Below are 17,815 nucleotides of genomic sequence, written 5' to 3' on the forward strand. Positions count from 1 at the left end.
ACATAAACATTTAAGATTATTTTATACCTACTTCTATTTATCAGTTCTTTCTCTAGATGCGGAGAAATTACTAAACTACAAAGTGATTACTTGTACCTATAAATATTTAGCAAAGTCATTTCCTTCCTTGTATTTTCTTTTTCTGATTTCCGTAAGAGTGGGGGATGAATGTGTCAATGAATACCACAGTTTAAGTGGAAAGAACACAATTGAATATTGTGTAATGATGACCAAGCTAGACCCTAATGAAGAATATGACAATATACCTCTTCTTCTTTTCAGATGTGGGGTACTTTCAGATATGCAACACTGCATATACCGTGGAACTTGATGAATGTCTAGGTTAATTTTATTGAATTATCTTTTTTTCCTTTTTTAAAAGTCATCAACATTTTTCTAGGTGAAGGAGAAAGGAAGAATATATAGGGAAATACAGTGATGTAAAAACAAAGGATATTAACGAAAGTTACAAAAATGGGGAGAGAGAAAGAAGTTTGTATCTTCCTGGACCAAATACAGCACTTCCAATAGGTGCAGATTTAAATAAAACAATTAAATAGAAAGAAGTATATTAGGTTAGCCTCATAGCAGGTATCAGTCACTATCATTCTTATAGGCAGTTTTTCTTAACTTTTCCGGAAATGGCTATGATTGGGGCATTGTGTTTGTTGGAATAAGTCTGCTAAACTAAACAAAATAAACAAGAATAAATCAATTAGTCTGAATACTTACTTATTACACTTCTGTTTTCTTAATCTAATTATGCAGGACTGAACTTAATTTGGTTCAAAGAACTAGAGAGGTGGATCTATCTTTAATTCTTACTCGGCACCCAGCTAAATGGGGGCACTGATCCAAATGCTGAGAAAGTATCATATAGGACCATGTCCTCTTTCTGTCTACAAAAGGGATCTAGAGAAAACTGCTAACATAGCCAATATAGTTAAGATGTTAGAAGTCTTAAAGACCTCTGGTTCAAGCAAAGACCAACCATATTTGCAAAGGACTGATGACAAAATAAATAGATAAAACAATCTTCTGACAAAAAAGTGATGAACTCAAGGTCCACTGCTGGGGTTAGCTTTGCTTGATCTTGTATATTTGATAAACTAGGGGAGGATTATTAAACTTTGATCAGTAAACAATAATGACTTCACAAAGATGGATGATGAAAAATAATTCCCATCTCTTATTAGGGGGAGAATGGACAAAAGATAAAGATTGAGATAGTTATTTTTGGCTATAACCAACATTAGATACACAGTCAATGTACCATTATGTATGTTTTGATTGTGATTATTTGTTATAATGTGTATTGTTGAGTTGTTTCAATTGCATCGACAATTTGTGATCTCATTTGGGGATTTCTTGGCAAAATAACTGGAGAGGTTTGCCAGTTCTTTCTCCAGCTCATTTTAAAGATAAGGAACTGAGGCAACCAGGGTTAAGTGACTTGCCCAGAACTAGTAAGTGTCTGAGGTCAGATTTGAGCTCATGAAAATGAATCTTCTTGACTCCAGGTCCAGCACTCTACCCATGTGCCACCTACCTGATAGAGATTTTTAAATAATAAGTGAAAAGAGTATCAATAAAATATTAAAATGTATGGGGAATGGGGGGAGGAAAGGAAGTTCAAAAGAGCAAACAAATAGAACAGTTTTTTTACTTCCTTGTTAAATTCTACAAAGCCTTTGAAAAACAAACTGCACATGCCAAAGTTCAGAATTTCATAAACAATCATCTTTTCTGTTCTTCATATGCTGAAATATTTGCATGTGTTAATGATTGCTAAATGCATAATAAAAATAAATCATATAAATAGGGGAAAATGAGAGAGAGGGAAAAGAAGAGGAAAAGAGGGAGGAACAAGGCTGTAGAAAAGGGAAGAGGAGTGGCAGGGAGAGAGGAGGGAAAGGGACATGTCTAATCTGTCACTGAATTGCTCTTTCCTTGTAAAGAGGAAATGGTCAGTCAAGTTACTGTCAAGGTCATTCCTGTACAAGAAGGCATAGATTAGGCTAGGTCTCTGAGGTCCCTCTCAGCTGTGCATTCCATGATCTTATATGGAAGCAAAATCAAGCAGGGGAGAGGGCAGAATTTATCAGTCTCTGGAATCTGAGAAGAGTTCACCAAATTGTCACAATATCTTTACCCAGGGTAGTCAAGGCTGTGAATGAAAGAAGACCTGTTTTACTTGGTGGCCAGAACTGTGGTTGTAGTAAAGGGGTGGGATGGAGACACAAGTTGTCAAAAATAAAATTTGGCAATGTTGGCTCATGAAAAAAGTCTATTTGGCTCTCAAAAAAAGAGAGACTATTTTTATTTTCTCATCTTTTATCTTTGTATATTTTACATATTTAAAAGGAATAGCAAGTTTATACATAAAAGATTTGCAATTTCATGTGTAATCATCTTTTTATACTAAATTATATTTGTTTCAGTCCATAAATTAAAAATGAAATAAAAATTAAAAATAGAGTACTTTTTATAGAACCATTCACCCTAAATTCCTAACTATCAGTTCATTAAATATATCTACCCTCAAATAAACCCATTTGTAAATTGGTAACTTTGCTGTCTACTGATATGTACTTCCATATCTCCTCAGACACATGGAATTAAATTTTGAGCAACTGCTGCTTCAGTAGTCTAGAACAGAGAAGAGAAAACTTTTTTCTGCCAAGGGCCATTTGGATATTTATAACATTTTTTAATTGCTATATTTGTTCAAACATTTCATTAATTCATCCTCAAAAAGCTCCTAGATTTATTGAATTTCTTTTTTTTTTGGAAGGCAATGGGGTTGTTATTTGTCTAAGATCACACAGCTAAGTAAGTGTTAAATGTCTGATATCGCATTTGAATTCAGGTCCTCCTGACTCCGGAGTAAATGCTCTGTCCAATGTGCCACCTAGCTGTCCTGATTTATTGAATTTCAAGTTTCACTTATAGTTGCCAGAGCAACATAAGACCACTGGCTTTATATGTTCTCTGGTCAGATATTTTGCCCCTGGTCAGGAAGATAAATAATACTGATATGGAATTAGGAATGACATGGTGATCTTGATGATCACAAGGATCTGAAGATAGATGACCACAGGTGTGCTCCCTTCACAGGTCTTTAAAGATCATATCTGAAAATGACTACTGCTCCCCTCTACCTGCTACACACCCATCTAGGGAGGGAGTCATTGCAACAGCAATCATTCAGGTCAGCATTTTTGAGTAGAATAATCATAACTTCACTAAAGCATTATAGATGATTATAGATTTTCAAACTATTTACAAATTAGGTAAATTTACAAATTTACCTGGAGACAGATCCTTGCTGCTTTCTTTATTTAGTGAAGATGTCCCTCTAGACACAACACTTTTAGTCAAGTTTTTCTTGGATGCCATCTTTGTCTTATTCATAGCCCATTCCTTTCCAAATTTTCCTTGGATTCCTCCAGTTTTCAAGACAGAGCTTTCTCTATCTGTCCTGTCTATTTTCTTCCAGATCAAGGTAATACTAAATAATAACCTACTACATGTTAGGTGGCACAATGGATAGAAAGATAGGCTTGGAACCAGAAAGACTCATCTTCCTGAGTTCAAATCTGGCCTTAGACACTTATGTGCTGTGTCACCCTGGTCAAGTCAGTTAACCCTATTTGCCTTGGTTCCTCATTTGTAAAAACTGAGCTGGAGATAAAAATAGCAAACCACACCAGGATTTTTGCCAAGAAAACCCCAAAAAGGGGTCACAAAGAATAAGACAAGGCTGAAACAACTAATGAACATTCTCTGGCCTCCTTAAGCAGTCTGGTGAAATCTATGGATCCTTCTCAGAATAATGTTTTTTTTTGGATTCATAAAACAAAGCACATTGGTTTCCCAAGGAAACCAGTTATAGTGAATACTCTTAGAATCCAGGATGAGAAGTCCAGCTTTCAACAAAGGAAGTCCTCCAGGATTAATTTCCCTTTCTTGGGCAACAAATGGATAATGAATTCAAATCTAACAAATACTGAATAAGCACCTACTTTATGTGAGATAATTTACTAGGTGGCAATAATAAAAAAGGCAAAAATCCAACAATCTTCACCCATAAGGTGTTAACATCTTACTGGGAGGGTATAGATGGTCACTGATTAGTAACAGATTGACTTTCAGACTTCATATACACATAGTTATTCAAATGACATACAAATAGCTTACACAATACCACACAATTTAGCACATCCAAGTACATATGATAATTTCCAATAGAGTGTCCTGCATATCAATTTGCCAGTGATGGTTTATTCTTTGGAACATGGGACTTGTATTAGCTAGCCTGGGGAAGAAACATGATCTCAGTAAGTCTTTTTTTCTGCTTATCAAGGTATGCTTCCTTATGGATGCTCAAGGATAATGCTGCTTAGAATTTCTGCAAGATTCCTGGGTCCAAATCTTTGGCATTTCTCCCCTCCCCCACCCCATGCCCCCAGCTGTCATCCCTTCTCAAGGTTTTAACTAGATGGGGCAGGGAGGAGTTGGTGTTAAGGGACAGGGATTAAACTGGTTTTTTGGTTCCCATCTCTTTTTCATAGTTCAATAAGTAGCTAGCCATATAGTCCTAGACTAAAGCGGAATGATGATGCTCTTCTGGTTGTCTGAACCTAAAAAGTGACTCATGTTATTATCAACAGATCCAGCTTTGCATTTCCACAGGTGGGTGTGACCAGAGGCAAAAAAGAGGGAACAAAAAGAGGGTACATTCTTTGACTCTTGGTTCTTCTTTGGGGAGACAAATGAAGTTGTTTCATATTGAAAAGAAGAAAGGAAGATGAATATTTTTGGCAAATAGTCAAAACCAGACACTAACTCAAAAATGCACCTGCATTTGGCACCAGTCAAAATACAGAGACAACAGGTGAGGCAAAAAAGTTGGCAAGAAAACCCTCAGCAACTAGTTTTGTAACTTAGACCTTAAGAGTCATTTAGAAGTAAAAAAAAAAATCCTTGGAGAAGATGGCTAGAGAAAACCTTTCAAATGAGAAATCTTTGGTGAGTGGGGGGAAATTAATTTTTATGTCAACTCTGAGAAAATTACCTGGATCACTAAAGAATGGAGATATAAGGAAATCCTAAACAGAATCCACATTGGATCTAAAAGATCATTCTGACTGAATAATAAGACTTCACTATCACACTATTCCCCTCGACTTTCTAGAAAACTGTATGAAAGGAAATTTATCAATACCTTTCAACATTTGTATTTGCTCTTCTAGTCTGAACACACATGCTTATCCTGAACTTGCAGCATGCCATTCAATGTCAGAAGCAACGTGTATGTGTTTATAATACTTCCATGCCTTTGACAGTGTGTTGCCAAGAGAAATCCAATGCTCAGGAAGATGACTTTTGCCTAGCTATAAAGGCACAGAGTTTCCAGTTTTAATGGTGTCTGGCTATTAGTTATTAATCTGCTTGTCTACAGAAACAGGTAAGGGGGAAATGATAAATTAATATCAATTTGACAGGGTGGTTTTGGAAGTCGTGGCACTAGATGGAGTCTTAATAAAAAAGGTCATATATGGTAACAAAACCTAACTGAACGGACCAAAATAGATTCAGGGAAGCTGCCTTAAAGCTCTCCTAGAGACACGATGACAAGACAATATGCAAATAAAAACATCCTAGCTGTTCTAAAACAGGAAATGAAAAATTGTAACATAACAAAAACATTTCCCAGAGCAGACATTCCGGCTCTGAGCCAGCTCTATCAACTCATTGTTAACAACAGCACAGTAGCTATTCAATATGGGAGCAGCTGTACAGAAACTTAGCCCTCATGCTGGAAGGAAAAAAAATGTACCACAAAGGTCAAGAAAAAAATTAAATGGGGGAGGGGGAAGAGAAGAGGATATTTAAGGTGGTAAAATCTATATTGAGCCTTAGTGATTGGTATCTGTATTGGACTGCTCAGAGTAACAATGGTATTTGATGCCTGGATCACCTTTCATCCTGGAGCTGATTAAACTTTCACATCCATTTTAATGACCCTCTCTGCAGAAGTATAGGTATGAGGATGTTGCTCATGCCCAACGGCCAACAGCACAGTGTTTGGATAGTGGCTTTCAGGCAAAGGCATCAGGGATGTCAGACTGCTTACTCTTAATATAAAAATGCAAGTGGATTTTTAATACTCTGATATGGGCTTCCCTGAGGTTCTGGACACTTTCATCCATTTTTAACAGAGGTCTCTCTTCTTCTGGAAACCAGTAATAAGCCAAACAGAAACAGATGGAAAGGAATGTGAGGTGGGGAGTGAGGAGTGGGAGCACAGCAATCCACTGTTATCATTAAAAATAAACAAATAACATAAGAGGTCTTAAGCTATGGTGTTATCTACATCCCTCTTTTCTCCTGCCCTCTAACTTTCCCTTATTCCCAACTGTTTTTTTTTTTGCCAGTATGTTTTTCCATTTCAAAAACTATTCCTCTGCTTGGGGTAGATGTACTAGAAAGAGAAAGGTGCCTTGTTAAATGAGTTAATATTCACCATGACATAGACCATTTTCTCATGATAAAATTTCTTTTATAGCGCTGACCTTTTGGATTCATCTTTCCTGGTAACTTTGGATGGTGGCAGCAATAATCAACTCATCTGCTGAAGGCCACAGCCCTTTTCTTACCTGTAATAACAATCTCTCATCCCCGATGATGGCAGCTTGGTTCCAATCAATCACTTCGGAGAACGGTAACTCCCATCCATTGCTCAGCATCACCGGGACACAGGCAGCCTGCACCAAAAAAGGAAGCATCAACAGGTTAAGAAGAGTCTACATACTTAATTAAGGGAAAAATCATAACCAATCAAGTTGCTATCATTTCCTATGTCCTTTAGATCCTAGGCACTAAGAAAGATCAAAAGGATTGAAAAACTAATACTTTAAGGAGTTCATATCTGGGAGGAAACCTTGCATTATCAATTAACAGTCAGATTAGTAGTTTAAAAGTTTTGCACAAAGCTTTTAAAATCCTATTTCTATATTTCCCAAACTTGATCATCTCTGTTGTCATTGAAACAACTGGTCAGGACAAAGCAGTTTCATTAAAGCAACAAAAATTTGACCCCAATAAGTCTCAGCATAAAACTAGTCTTGAATATAAAATACTTTGGCCCAATTTTACAGACCCCAGTTAAAGTGACCCAGTCCCAAGTATCAGAAAAGAGTTCACTTTTTTATCTAACAAGAACCTGATTATAAATTTGATGAGTACAAATTTAACAATTGTAAGAAATATCAACAATAAAATGAACAGAACAGAAAAATAAAACCTCAACTACATTATGCTGAAAATTACTTAAATATTTAACAAAATAATTGTAATAATCCTTTTGCTTTTTCTAATTTAAAAATGTCTCATTCTAATTTTTCCTGTATCATATTATATACTTCTTTCCAATGTCTTCATGTGTATGTGTATTTCTTGTTTTTTAGGGTATATTAACATTCCAGTCCATTCATATACTTCTCTGTCTTTCCTTTCTCTATACTTAATTAGCAGAAGGTGTGTACTTTTCTTTCTAAGACAACTGAATCAGAAGCATGTTCTCTTTGGTGTTAAATGATACAAATCATTATCACCTCCATACTAACAACTCATATTTATCTGGCATTGTAAACTTTCTTCAGCGGTCGGCTAGGAGGGCTAGAAGATAGAGTGTCACACCTGGAGTTAGGTAGATTCATTTTCCTGAGTTCAAATCTAACTTAAGATATCTATATTATCTCTGTGACCTTGGACACAAACACTGTTTTCCTCAGTGTTCTCATTTGTAAAATGAGCTGGAAAAGGAAATGCCAAGCTACTACAGTATCCTTGCCAAGAAAACCCCAAAAGACACAAGTGAACAGACAACAAAATCAGTCATAACTGGACAACAATAGCAAATTTTCTTTAAACTATTTGAAGAGGTAGCTAGAAGTGTTATTATTTTCAGTATGAAGAGGAGGAAACTGAGGTTTAAATAGCTGCTAGTGGCTAATTATGCAAATAATTTGATGGTTGCCTGTAGCCACTAGCTACAACTATAACTAGCTCATATTAGTCCTAGGGTGGGATACAGGTCTCCTGATTCCACATTTAGGGGCTTTATTCCATTATATCATTATTTTGGTGAAATGTATGACATCACAACAGAAAAGATCTTAAAAAATATATGAAAGCCCAGTTCTAAGGTATTTTAAGACAGAAAGTCCGAGAATTATTTATATTAATTTTATTTTTTATTTATTTATATACTTAATATATATTATATATATTATATATATTATATATTTATATTATAATTATATTCAAGACTAGTTGCATACTGAGACTAATTGGGGTCAAATTTTTGTTGCTTTAATGAAACTGCTTTGTCCTGACCAGTTATTTCAATGACAACAGAGATGATCAAGTTTGAGAAAGATAGAAATAGGATTTTAAAAGCTTTGTGCAAAACTTTTAAACTACTAATCTGACTAGTGTCATCTGATAATGCTTAAGGTTCCCTCCCAGATATGAACTCCTTAAAATATTAGTTTTTCAACCCTTTTGATCTTTCTTAGTGCCTGGGATCTAAAGGACATAGGAAATGATAGCAATTTGAGAAGGAGATATTGAGAAACTGCAGGGATGTGAGTATTTAGTATGGTATAAAGAGTGGTCAGGGAAATCTTAAAGATTTTAAAGGAAAGGAGGCTGTTCTGTTTTTAGAAATAGCTACAACAGTTTTCAGCTGGAGGTGGTAGAAAGCTATAATTATGAAAGTACAAAGCAGAAGGGGAAAGAAGGGTATGTATAGATTCAAAGGAAACACAGACTATAGGGATGTAAGAACCAAGATCTGTGGGTGTTAGGAAATAGTGGGATGGCCCCTAGGACTGACAAAGTTCAGTGGCAACTTTATAAAGGAGCCCACCTGTCTCTATACATCAAGAATTAGTTAGTTCTTCAGGGAATGGGAGAGCAGTAAAGGAGTCTTCTCCATCCTACCCCCCATGAAGCACTGGAATTAAAGAATCACCAAACCTGAGCCCGTTGCTGCTATGCTGCTAAGTCACTAAAGAGTTAGACCAAACAAATGGAACCAATCCACCCTGCTGAGTATCACTTTCATTTAGGACTCAGAGGAACTTATTCCATTGAGTGAAGAATATGATAGACAATTTTGCTTTTATGGAGTGAAAACAATAAACTATTTTCCCACTTGCATGGTTGGAGTATTGGCAGAGGTCAGAATATCCCCAAGGAATCCAGCTCTAATACTCGTCAGACAGGAGTGGCAAACTGGTCTGACCCCTGCTCTCAACCATGACTGGGTTCTCAACCCCCTTCACAGAAAATAAAACAGTCCAGTGAACTCTAGAACTTATTTTGGGGGCTTCTCCCAAAGGCAGTGGGCTCTCACTGAGTAAGTATGTCCAAGCACACAGAAACAAGTTGCAAGCCTCCAGGGAAAATCACACTTCCCCATCTCACCCCAATCCATCATCGCCCACATTCTCATTAAGCATAATATAAAACACACCAGATTCAGTCCTAATTCCCCATTCTTATCTTGACCCAGGAGGCAGTGTAGCATGATGAACAGTGCTGACTTTATAGTCAGTGGGACCAATAAACATTTGTTAAATGTCTACTGTGCCCAGTCATTAAGCACTGGGGAAAGAAATACAAAGACAATCTCTGCTCTTAAAGGAGCTTTGTCTAATTTTTCTTCTTTTTCTTGTTTAGATCTGTGTGACTTCATGACTCCTTCTGAGGTCTTCTTGGCAAGGACACTAGATCAGTTTGTCATTTCCTCCTCTAGCTGAGGAAACAGAAGCAAAAAGAATAAAGTAATTTGTCCAAAGTCTCAGAGATAGTAAGTCTGAGGCCAGATTTGAGTCTTCTTGACTCAGGTATGATACTCTATGGTATCAATAGTCTAATGGGAGAAGACAAAGCACAAGAGGAAGCTAAAAAGAAGTGAGGATGGGGTATGGAGGAGACAAGATATTCTCTTGTAGAAAGGAAAAGTAAGATTCAAATTCAACCACAGTCACTCACTATTTGGAATATCCCAGACAAATCACCTTACCCCTCTGATCCTCTGGAAAATTGGAATAGTAGTATCGCCATCCCCAGGGAAGGTAAAAAAAAAAAAGGAGATAATTTATGTGAAGTAGTGGATAGAGCCTTGGACTTGGAATAGGGAAGACCTGAATTTGAATCCTGCCTCAAACATTTACCAGCTGTGTGATACTGGGGCAAGTCACTTAAGACTCAGTTTCCTTAACTGTATAAAAAGGATAATCATAACATTTGCCTCATAGGGTTGTTGTTAGATCATTTATAATGTTTTTCCTTTCTCAGAGATTACAACACCAGGGAGGTGTTGCCATGACAAGAACATGCATTGGAGTGGGGGGGCTGTGTTCAGATTTTTCTGAAATTTGCCTTATCTTCATTTCTTATAGTGCAATACTATTCTTTTCTTTTACATAAAATGAGAAATAGCATAATAACCTTTGCCGAGCAAAAGAGGAAGCAAACTAAATCAATCTAACTTCAAATTTATAAAAAAATCACAATATATCACCAGCCTCACTTTCTTCTCCAGAGCCATCTGGGTCCAGTGACCAGATATGAATCAGGATGACTGGAGTTGACCCTGGATCCGAGGCAATTAGGGTTAGTTATGTTCAGATCTGAATGCCTGTCCTCCTGACTCCAAGGCCAGTGATCTATCCACTGCATCACCTAAGCACATTGTAAGCAATTTGTGGATATTTCCACATATATAAGTCCTAGCTATTATTATTGGCAATTATTAAAGTGAAAACCTTAATGGGCTGGATAAATGTGGGCTCTTGGGAGTGATGTTATGAGAAATATTAGCATTAATAAAAACCTGTATAGTGTCTCTTACCTGCAATGCCTCCAGAAATCTAAAGGAGCCAAGCCTGCGGCCACGGGGAACCAGACAGAAAGTGGCATTGTGCAGCATTTCTCGATAATCATACCTAGAGGGAGAAGAATATGTAATTAGATAGTGAAGACCCAAGGGAAAAAGGATGATGGCCATTAGATGGAACATATATATTCTCAGAGATGCATGAATAGAGCTATGGGCCTGGATTCAGGAAGATCTGAGTTCAAATTTGGCTTCAGACACTAGCTGTGTAAACCCATGCAAGACACTCAAGTTCTGTTTGCCTCAGTTTCCTGCCTATAAAATGGGGATAATAGTATTACCTATTTCCCAGGTTATTATGAGGATGAAATGAGCACAAAATAAATATCATATATTATTATTATTATTATTATATGGTTGTGGCCTCCCCCCATTGGAATGTAAGCTACTCCTTGGCAAAAGAATTATTTTATTTTTTTATATTTGTAACCCAGAGTCTACCACATAATAAATCCTTTTTGATTGACTGACTTACACACTAGAATCAAGTTGATTGAGGCTAAATTAGTATAGTCATGAGCCATGATATTACTATTCTCTTTCTCAGGAGGGGAATTGTTTGTGACAGGCTCAACAAACATTAAAGATTGTGTTGGATGAAACAGTTATCATATGCTTTGCAAACAATATCATCCGACACAAGTCCAGTGGCCGCCACTTCAACAGATTGGGCACCAGCGTCTGTCTGTGTCTTAGAAGTTGAGCTTTGTTGTGACAGCAAGTGAAACATTCTCCCTCCCTCCTTTTTCTAGATATAAAATAAAAAAAAAACCCTACTCTTTTTTTCTGTTATTTAAAAATGCCATTTCAGTCAGCCACAAAAGTCTGTGAAAGCTTAGGACCGGCCTTGTTCTCCTGCATGTCATCCCTTACATTCCCCCTCCAAAAAGAAAAACAAAAACAAAAACAAACAAAAAAAAACCCAGTTGCAACTAACTCAAGAAACCTTCACAGTGAGCACAAACAACATTTGCTCTTTCCTCTGAGCCAAAGTCTCTACATTTAGCTAAGAACATTCAGCAACACAAGGCAAAATTCCCTGTAGCAAAACAGTTCAGATTTCAGGAGAGAGGTGGATGAAGAAGGAAGGGGAAAAGATGATTCTTAAAAAAGGGGTGGGGAGAGAGTAGAAAGGAGCAAGAAATCATTTGAGGTTATTAAAAAAAAAAACGAATTGACCTGCTTTTAAAAGCATATCTTGATTGATACCTCTTCCCCAAGCCACTGGAGTAAAGTTTAGTCAAGATTAAATATCTCCTTTCCATTTGGGCCATCCCTTCCAACATAGGTCATTATAAGGTAATCTGACATTAAGTCAGGCCTGTTAAGGTAGAAGGCCTGGGTCCGGCAAAGGGACTGTCTAGCAAGCATCAAGATTAGCCCCCACCCTCTCATTTCTTAAAAGCCTCCATTGTTCTAAGGCTAGGTGCTACTTTGACAGTAACTTTCTGACTCTTAATAATGTAATTTAATCATAGCCCAAAGGCACTGGATATTCTTTTCTCCTACTTTTTTTTTGGGGGGGGGTATTGATGTATAGATCTATATTTTTAAAGTCCACAGCTATTTTTATATTCTCACACAAACTAGGCATATGGGAGTAAGCCAATTTTCAATTATAAACCCATCATTAGGAAGAGACATCTTGCAAAGGCCCATTTGCTTAAACAGGCGTGTACAACTAATTTGCACAAGAAAAGGTCACTGGGAATGGATTAAGATTATCTCCACTGAGAGTAAAATAAAAACCCTTGCTGCATTAATTAATGTACAAAATAGACTTCAAAGTGGATGAGACTTTTAAGAGGGATCAAATTTAGTTAAATAAAAAAATATTAAATTACAGAGGTAATGGTTTCTTTTCCCATCCTTAAACATCAGTATAGTAATTGACAACCAGCTTCAGGTTCCACTCCTGATCTTGCTGGAATACCTTTACAAACTGTGGAGAAGGATAAGAAATTTTTAAACTGAGTGTGTAGTATTTTTTTAAATATAAAGAAAGGTCGAAGACTCTTCAGAGTACATTGGATGACAGCAAGATTTAATAAATGCTTAAAATAGAAACCCCTGAGGGACCAGCATAGAAGGTCCTATATCCCCATCATTAGCCAACTCAAAATGTAAAACTCCATTAATGTCCTCAACTGTGACAAGTTCCAAAATTGCCAGTTTCAGGATTTAGAAAATATGGGGAGGGGCTGAAATATGGGGGCGGGGGGGGGACTGAATGAGGGTGGGGGGGAGGAGAAGAAGGAGAAAAGAAACTTACAAAGAATTCAAAAAGAGATCATTATCTAATAGCTAAACTGGGAACACTGCAAAAGGGACCTGGAGATCATCGATTTCCACCTACTCAATTGAGGGGAAAACTGAGGTCAGGGGAAATAAAGTGATTTGCCCATGGTCTCCTCTCACAAGTAATAAGTGTCCAAGGTGGGATTTGAACTCAATCATTGTGGATTCCTCTCCAAATTCAAGAGTGATCCTACTGAATCTCATTGTTCTCTAGACTAGGTAATTATTAAGTGTCAGAGGTCAAATTTGAACTCAGGTACTCCTGACTCCAGGGATGGTGCTCTATCCACTGAGCCATCTAGCCACCCCTCTCTTGACTTTCTGATAGTGATTTGAAGTAGATTTAAATTTACACTGGCAAATTTTGCTTCCACTGCTATCTCAGCAAGCAAGTAATGTCTTTCCATTTTTTTTCATCAACAATCCACATTCAGCTACAGCTTTATATTCAAGGATCTGTTGAAGGGATTGCCAATTAAAATGTCCAATAATTCAAAGATCTGAGATTTTGTTGGGACTATAATTTGTAGCTTAAGAGAGATACCTGAGATTTAGAGAATTTAAGTGACTTGTCTGGGGTCAGAGCCAATAATTGGCTCACATTTGAATCTAGGTCTTTCTGAATAAAAATCCAAAATCCTTTCCCCTACTTGATAAATCCAGTGTGATTTTAAGGAAACAGATATAGTCAAATCATGAAATCAGTAAATTATTTTCCTCCTTCCTCTTTACTTCCTTCATTGTGCTGTTTTTCCCTCTTTTCAGTTGTATCTAACTCTTCATGGCAAAGATCCTGGAGTGATTTGCCATTTCCTTTTCCAGCTCATCTTACAAATGAGGAAACTGAGGCAAACAGGGTTAAGTGACTTGCCCAGAATCACATAGCTAGTATGTACCTCTTCCCTTCCTTCTAGTACTTTCCTTCTGAGATTATTTTTCATTTATACTGTGTATATGTATATATATATATATCTTATACTTACATAAGAATTGCTAATATTTTTAATGTCTGAAGATATGCAAAACCCCTTTACATGCAATCTCATTTGCTCTTCACAAACTTTGGTGCTATTATCAAAGTTGATTGCATGTTGAATCTCCCATTAGAATGGATGCTACTTTAGAACTGGGAAACACACTTTTAGTTTATTTTTATTTTTTTTAAACTGTGTGTCTCTAAAGTTTAGCAGCATGGGATACATATATTAAGTGTCTAATAAAAGATGGATCACTGACCGAGCTACCAACCTAGTAGGAAATTTCGGCAGTTAGGTGTTCTTTGGAGAGTCCTCCTTCATTGTCTCCTTATGACCTTTACTGGCTGCGTAGACTTTAAGCAAGTTCCAGATTCCCACTTTACCCTCATGAATAGCAAACCACTTCAAAAAAGATGACTGACCCCTGATCTGACACCATCACATTAGAAATCACAAGTCACTTAAAAGTATATATAATTAACTAATGTACATGACAGTCTTAGCAGGGAGGTAAGTAGATGAGGGAGGAAGTAATCTCAAAGAACTTGCAGCTTTAATTAATGAAGGATTTTTATTACCCATTTCAGGTGGGTATTAAGATCTCCACTGTACAGGTGGTGACACGAGGATAGAAGAGTTTTAATAAATGATTGCAAAGGCTAATGCAATTAAGCTGTATGGTCCTGAAAATAACCCAGAAATAGGTCCCACTTCATACACAATTCTCTTCCAAAAAAGTTGTATGCATATGATATACTAGTGAGTCCCCATTTAAAATAGGTCTCTATAATAATACATAATTAATCCTCCCTAGAAATGGAAGTGCTAGGATGCCTGCAGCAACTTCAATATTGTTCTGGCTGAAGGGAAAAATCCCAACAGAATGAGGTGGAAAAATAAATATTCACAAGGGCAGAGCCAAGGGGGAAAAGCTGAGCCAGCCCTCAAAAGAAAAATGACAGCAGACACTGAGACTCCTGACAGTGAAGGAATTTCTTATTGGAAGTAAGCTTACTTTCTTATTAATGAAAGACTACATGCATAGTGGGATTATCATAGTTTAGTATACTGATGAAGCATTGTATTAAGGGAAGGGTCAGAAGACCTGGGGCTGAGTCTCCACTTACTAGCTCTATGTGGTGTCTACAACCCCAGGAGTGGTGTGTCGTCCCCCCCCCCCCCCCCCCCGGCAGATCTATAAACTTGATGCACGAGCATGAAATCTCCTTGTACCCAAGTTGCCCAAATAGCTCTTTGTTTCTTGTAGCACCAACCCTCACAAGTCTACAGCAAAATCTACAGAAGCTTTTAAGTTGGGCTTTAACAAACATTTTGATAATGTATCTCAACATTTCCTTTGTAATGCAATGTGTTTTATTTTATGCATTCAAAAACATTTTTCCAAGAGAGTTTTCATAGGCTTTACCAGGCTCCAAAGGAGTCAAGACCATGCACAAAAAGAACAAACTGTTCTATAGTAAACTTGTCCCTTTAATTTGTACATTCTTCCACTGTATCTAGGGCCATCTCCAATCATCCTGATTGGCCACTGGACCATATGATGGATCCAGGGGAGAAAGTAAGATTGGTGACTTTGTACAGGTTTCCTTCACTTCAAACCCAATTAGCTTGCATGTCAGGGTAGCATCTCTCTGATGATATGGTCTTCTTTGAGAATGAAGGACAAACATTATCTTCATTACATTAAAATATAAACTAAATTACTGACAATAAATATCATTTTACAGTTCACACACTGAAGTACAGGTAGTGCCTGGAGAGAAAATTTCCTAGGCAAGTACTCTAGATTTTATTATAAGTGAGCTAGGATTCCCTTTCCTTTCCATCCTTCCCATGGTCACCAAGGCTCCTGATTTAGGGCAGCTTCTCTGGATGCCATGTGCTCCACAGTCCAAAGGTCCTTGCTTTTGGGAGGTAGTGCAATTCCTTCCCAGAGCTGGCTGTCTGCCTTTAGCTGTGCTTGCTGCGACTGCTACCTAGGCCCCAGGTAATGCACTAGGATTAGAAATTCATTTCTTTGTAATCCTCTTCAGCCCAATGCTTCCTAGCACTTTCTGTGCACTGAATATAGGAAGTCTTTGCTAAATCAAGTCAGGTTTTATCTTTACCTTTCTATGTAGTCCTAGGATCCCCAGGTCTGATTCTGTACTTTTATGCTTCTTTAAAATTCATTTTTTAAAGCAGATTCAGAAAAGAAGGTCAAAAGGACCCCAGAAAGCATCCTACACCTCCAATACAGCCTCAAAACTCTTGAGGACATTCAACCTTTACCATCATCATCAACAAAGCAAGCTTTCAGGATCCCAAAACTTTAAATATGTCATCTCATTCAATGCTCACAACTACCTAGAGATGCGGAAGCTATTATTACCCCCATTTTCTAGATGAGGAAATGAGCTAAAGAAAGAAAAAGTAATTTGCTCAGGTCACACAACTTGTATGTGCAGTTGAATTTGAATTTCAAGCTTCCTCAACCCAAGTCTCACACTATCCCTTTGCTAGGAAGTAGACAAACTTAGAACACATTTCAGCCTCCAGCTCTCTCATTAGCAATCAAGCACAACTGGGAATAATAAATAGGAGGTTAGACATCTGGGATCAAAAGATAAAAGAACAATCACCCAACAACCAACTATAATTAAGGAAGATGGCTAAATGACCAAGTCCAGAAGAGGATATTAGATATGTGGCAAATCTTTGGAGACTGGAATGGAGTGGGTCTAAGAAGATATATATTTTTTTTTAAATTGACATTGAAAAAAATAGAACTTGGAAAGAAAGAAACACAAAAATCAACCCCTGCCTCTTTGGATAAGAAATCTTGAGGTCATTATCTTCCTATTAACCATTTCTTGGCCCTCCTCCCTGCAACCACAGCCTGCTATTCCACAAGCAACAAGATCTAGATGCCCGTGCCAAAGTACACCCAGTTCTACAAAAGGATGGGGATACCACAAACAGTCTGTGCCGAGGAGGAAGTTGTTTCTTAGAGATAGGAAAAGCCCTGGAATGGTGCCATCACAGAAACTTGCCCCAGTGTACTCCTTCTTCAAACAGTCACACACTCAAAAGCTCCTCAGGGTGACCACTAATCCTTTGCGGCATGTTCTGTTGTCTGTGTGCATGGACTGGGAACAGGAGAAGGGTAAGAGAAAGGAAAAAAGATGACAAGGAGAAAAGGCTGACTTATTCTATACAAGAAAATTTTAGAATCATGACATTTCAGAGCTGAAAGAGTCCTTAGAGATCATTTCTATTGCTCTCATTTGGCAGATGAAGAAACTGAGGTCCAAGGTCACTTAGCTATCATTTGAATGCTATGATGCAACCTCCCACAGTAATTCCTACAGTAATCCAGTTATACAAACCTCATCTTTCATTTAATAATGACATTTTACTCTTGATTTTTTTTGCAACTTTGAGGAGAAATTAAATTAAATTTATAGTCATTTGCTTAATCCATCTGTATGAATACAATAATAATAATAATAATAGCCCACCAGGGGAGAGGTGTTTTTGTTTTCAGGTGGGGGGTATGGGTCCT

General features: G+C 37.3%; 1 protein-coding gene across 1 annotated transcript in view; it reads right to left on the reverse strand.

The window, feature by feature from the left end:
- EXT1 (exostosin glycosyltransferase 1) overlaps positions 1-17,815 on the reverse strand; it is a 342,884-nt gene that overhangs the window by 39,054 nt on the left and 286,015 nt on the right. Inside the window, exons 2-3 of the mRNA XM_074201381.1 lie at positions 10,931-11,024; positions 6,663-6,770 (exon numbers count right to left, since the gene is read on the reverse strand). Coding sequence (XP_074057482.1) covers positions 6,663-6,770; positions 10,931-11,024 — 202 coding nt within the window. The remainder of the gene's footprint in view (positions 1-6,662; positions 6,771-10,930; positions 11,025-17,815) is intronic.

This window comes from Macrotis lagotis, chromosome X, assembly GCF_037893015.1.
Source record: "Macrotis lagotis isolate mMagLag1 chromosome X, bilby.v1.9.chrom.fasta, whole genome shotgun sequence".
Lineage (NCBI taxonomy): Eukaryota > Metazoa > Chordata > Mammalia > Peramelemorphia > Peramelidae > Macrotis > Macrotis lagotis.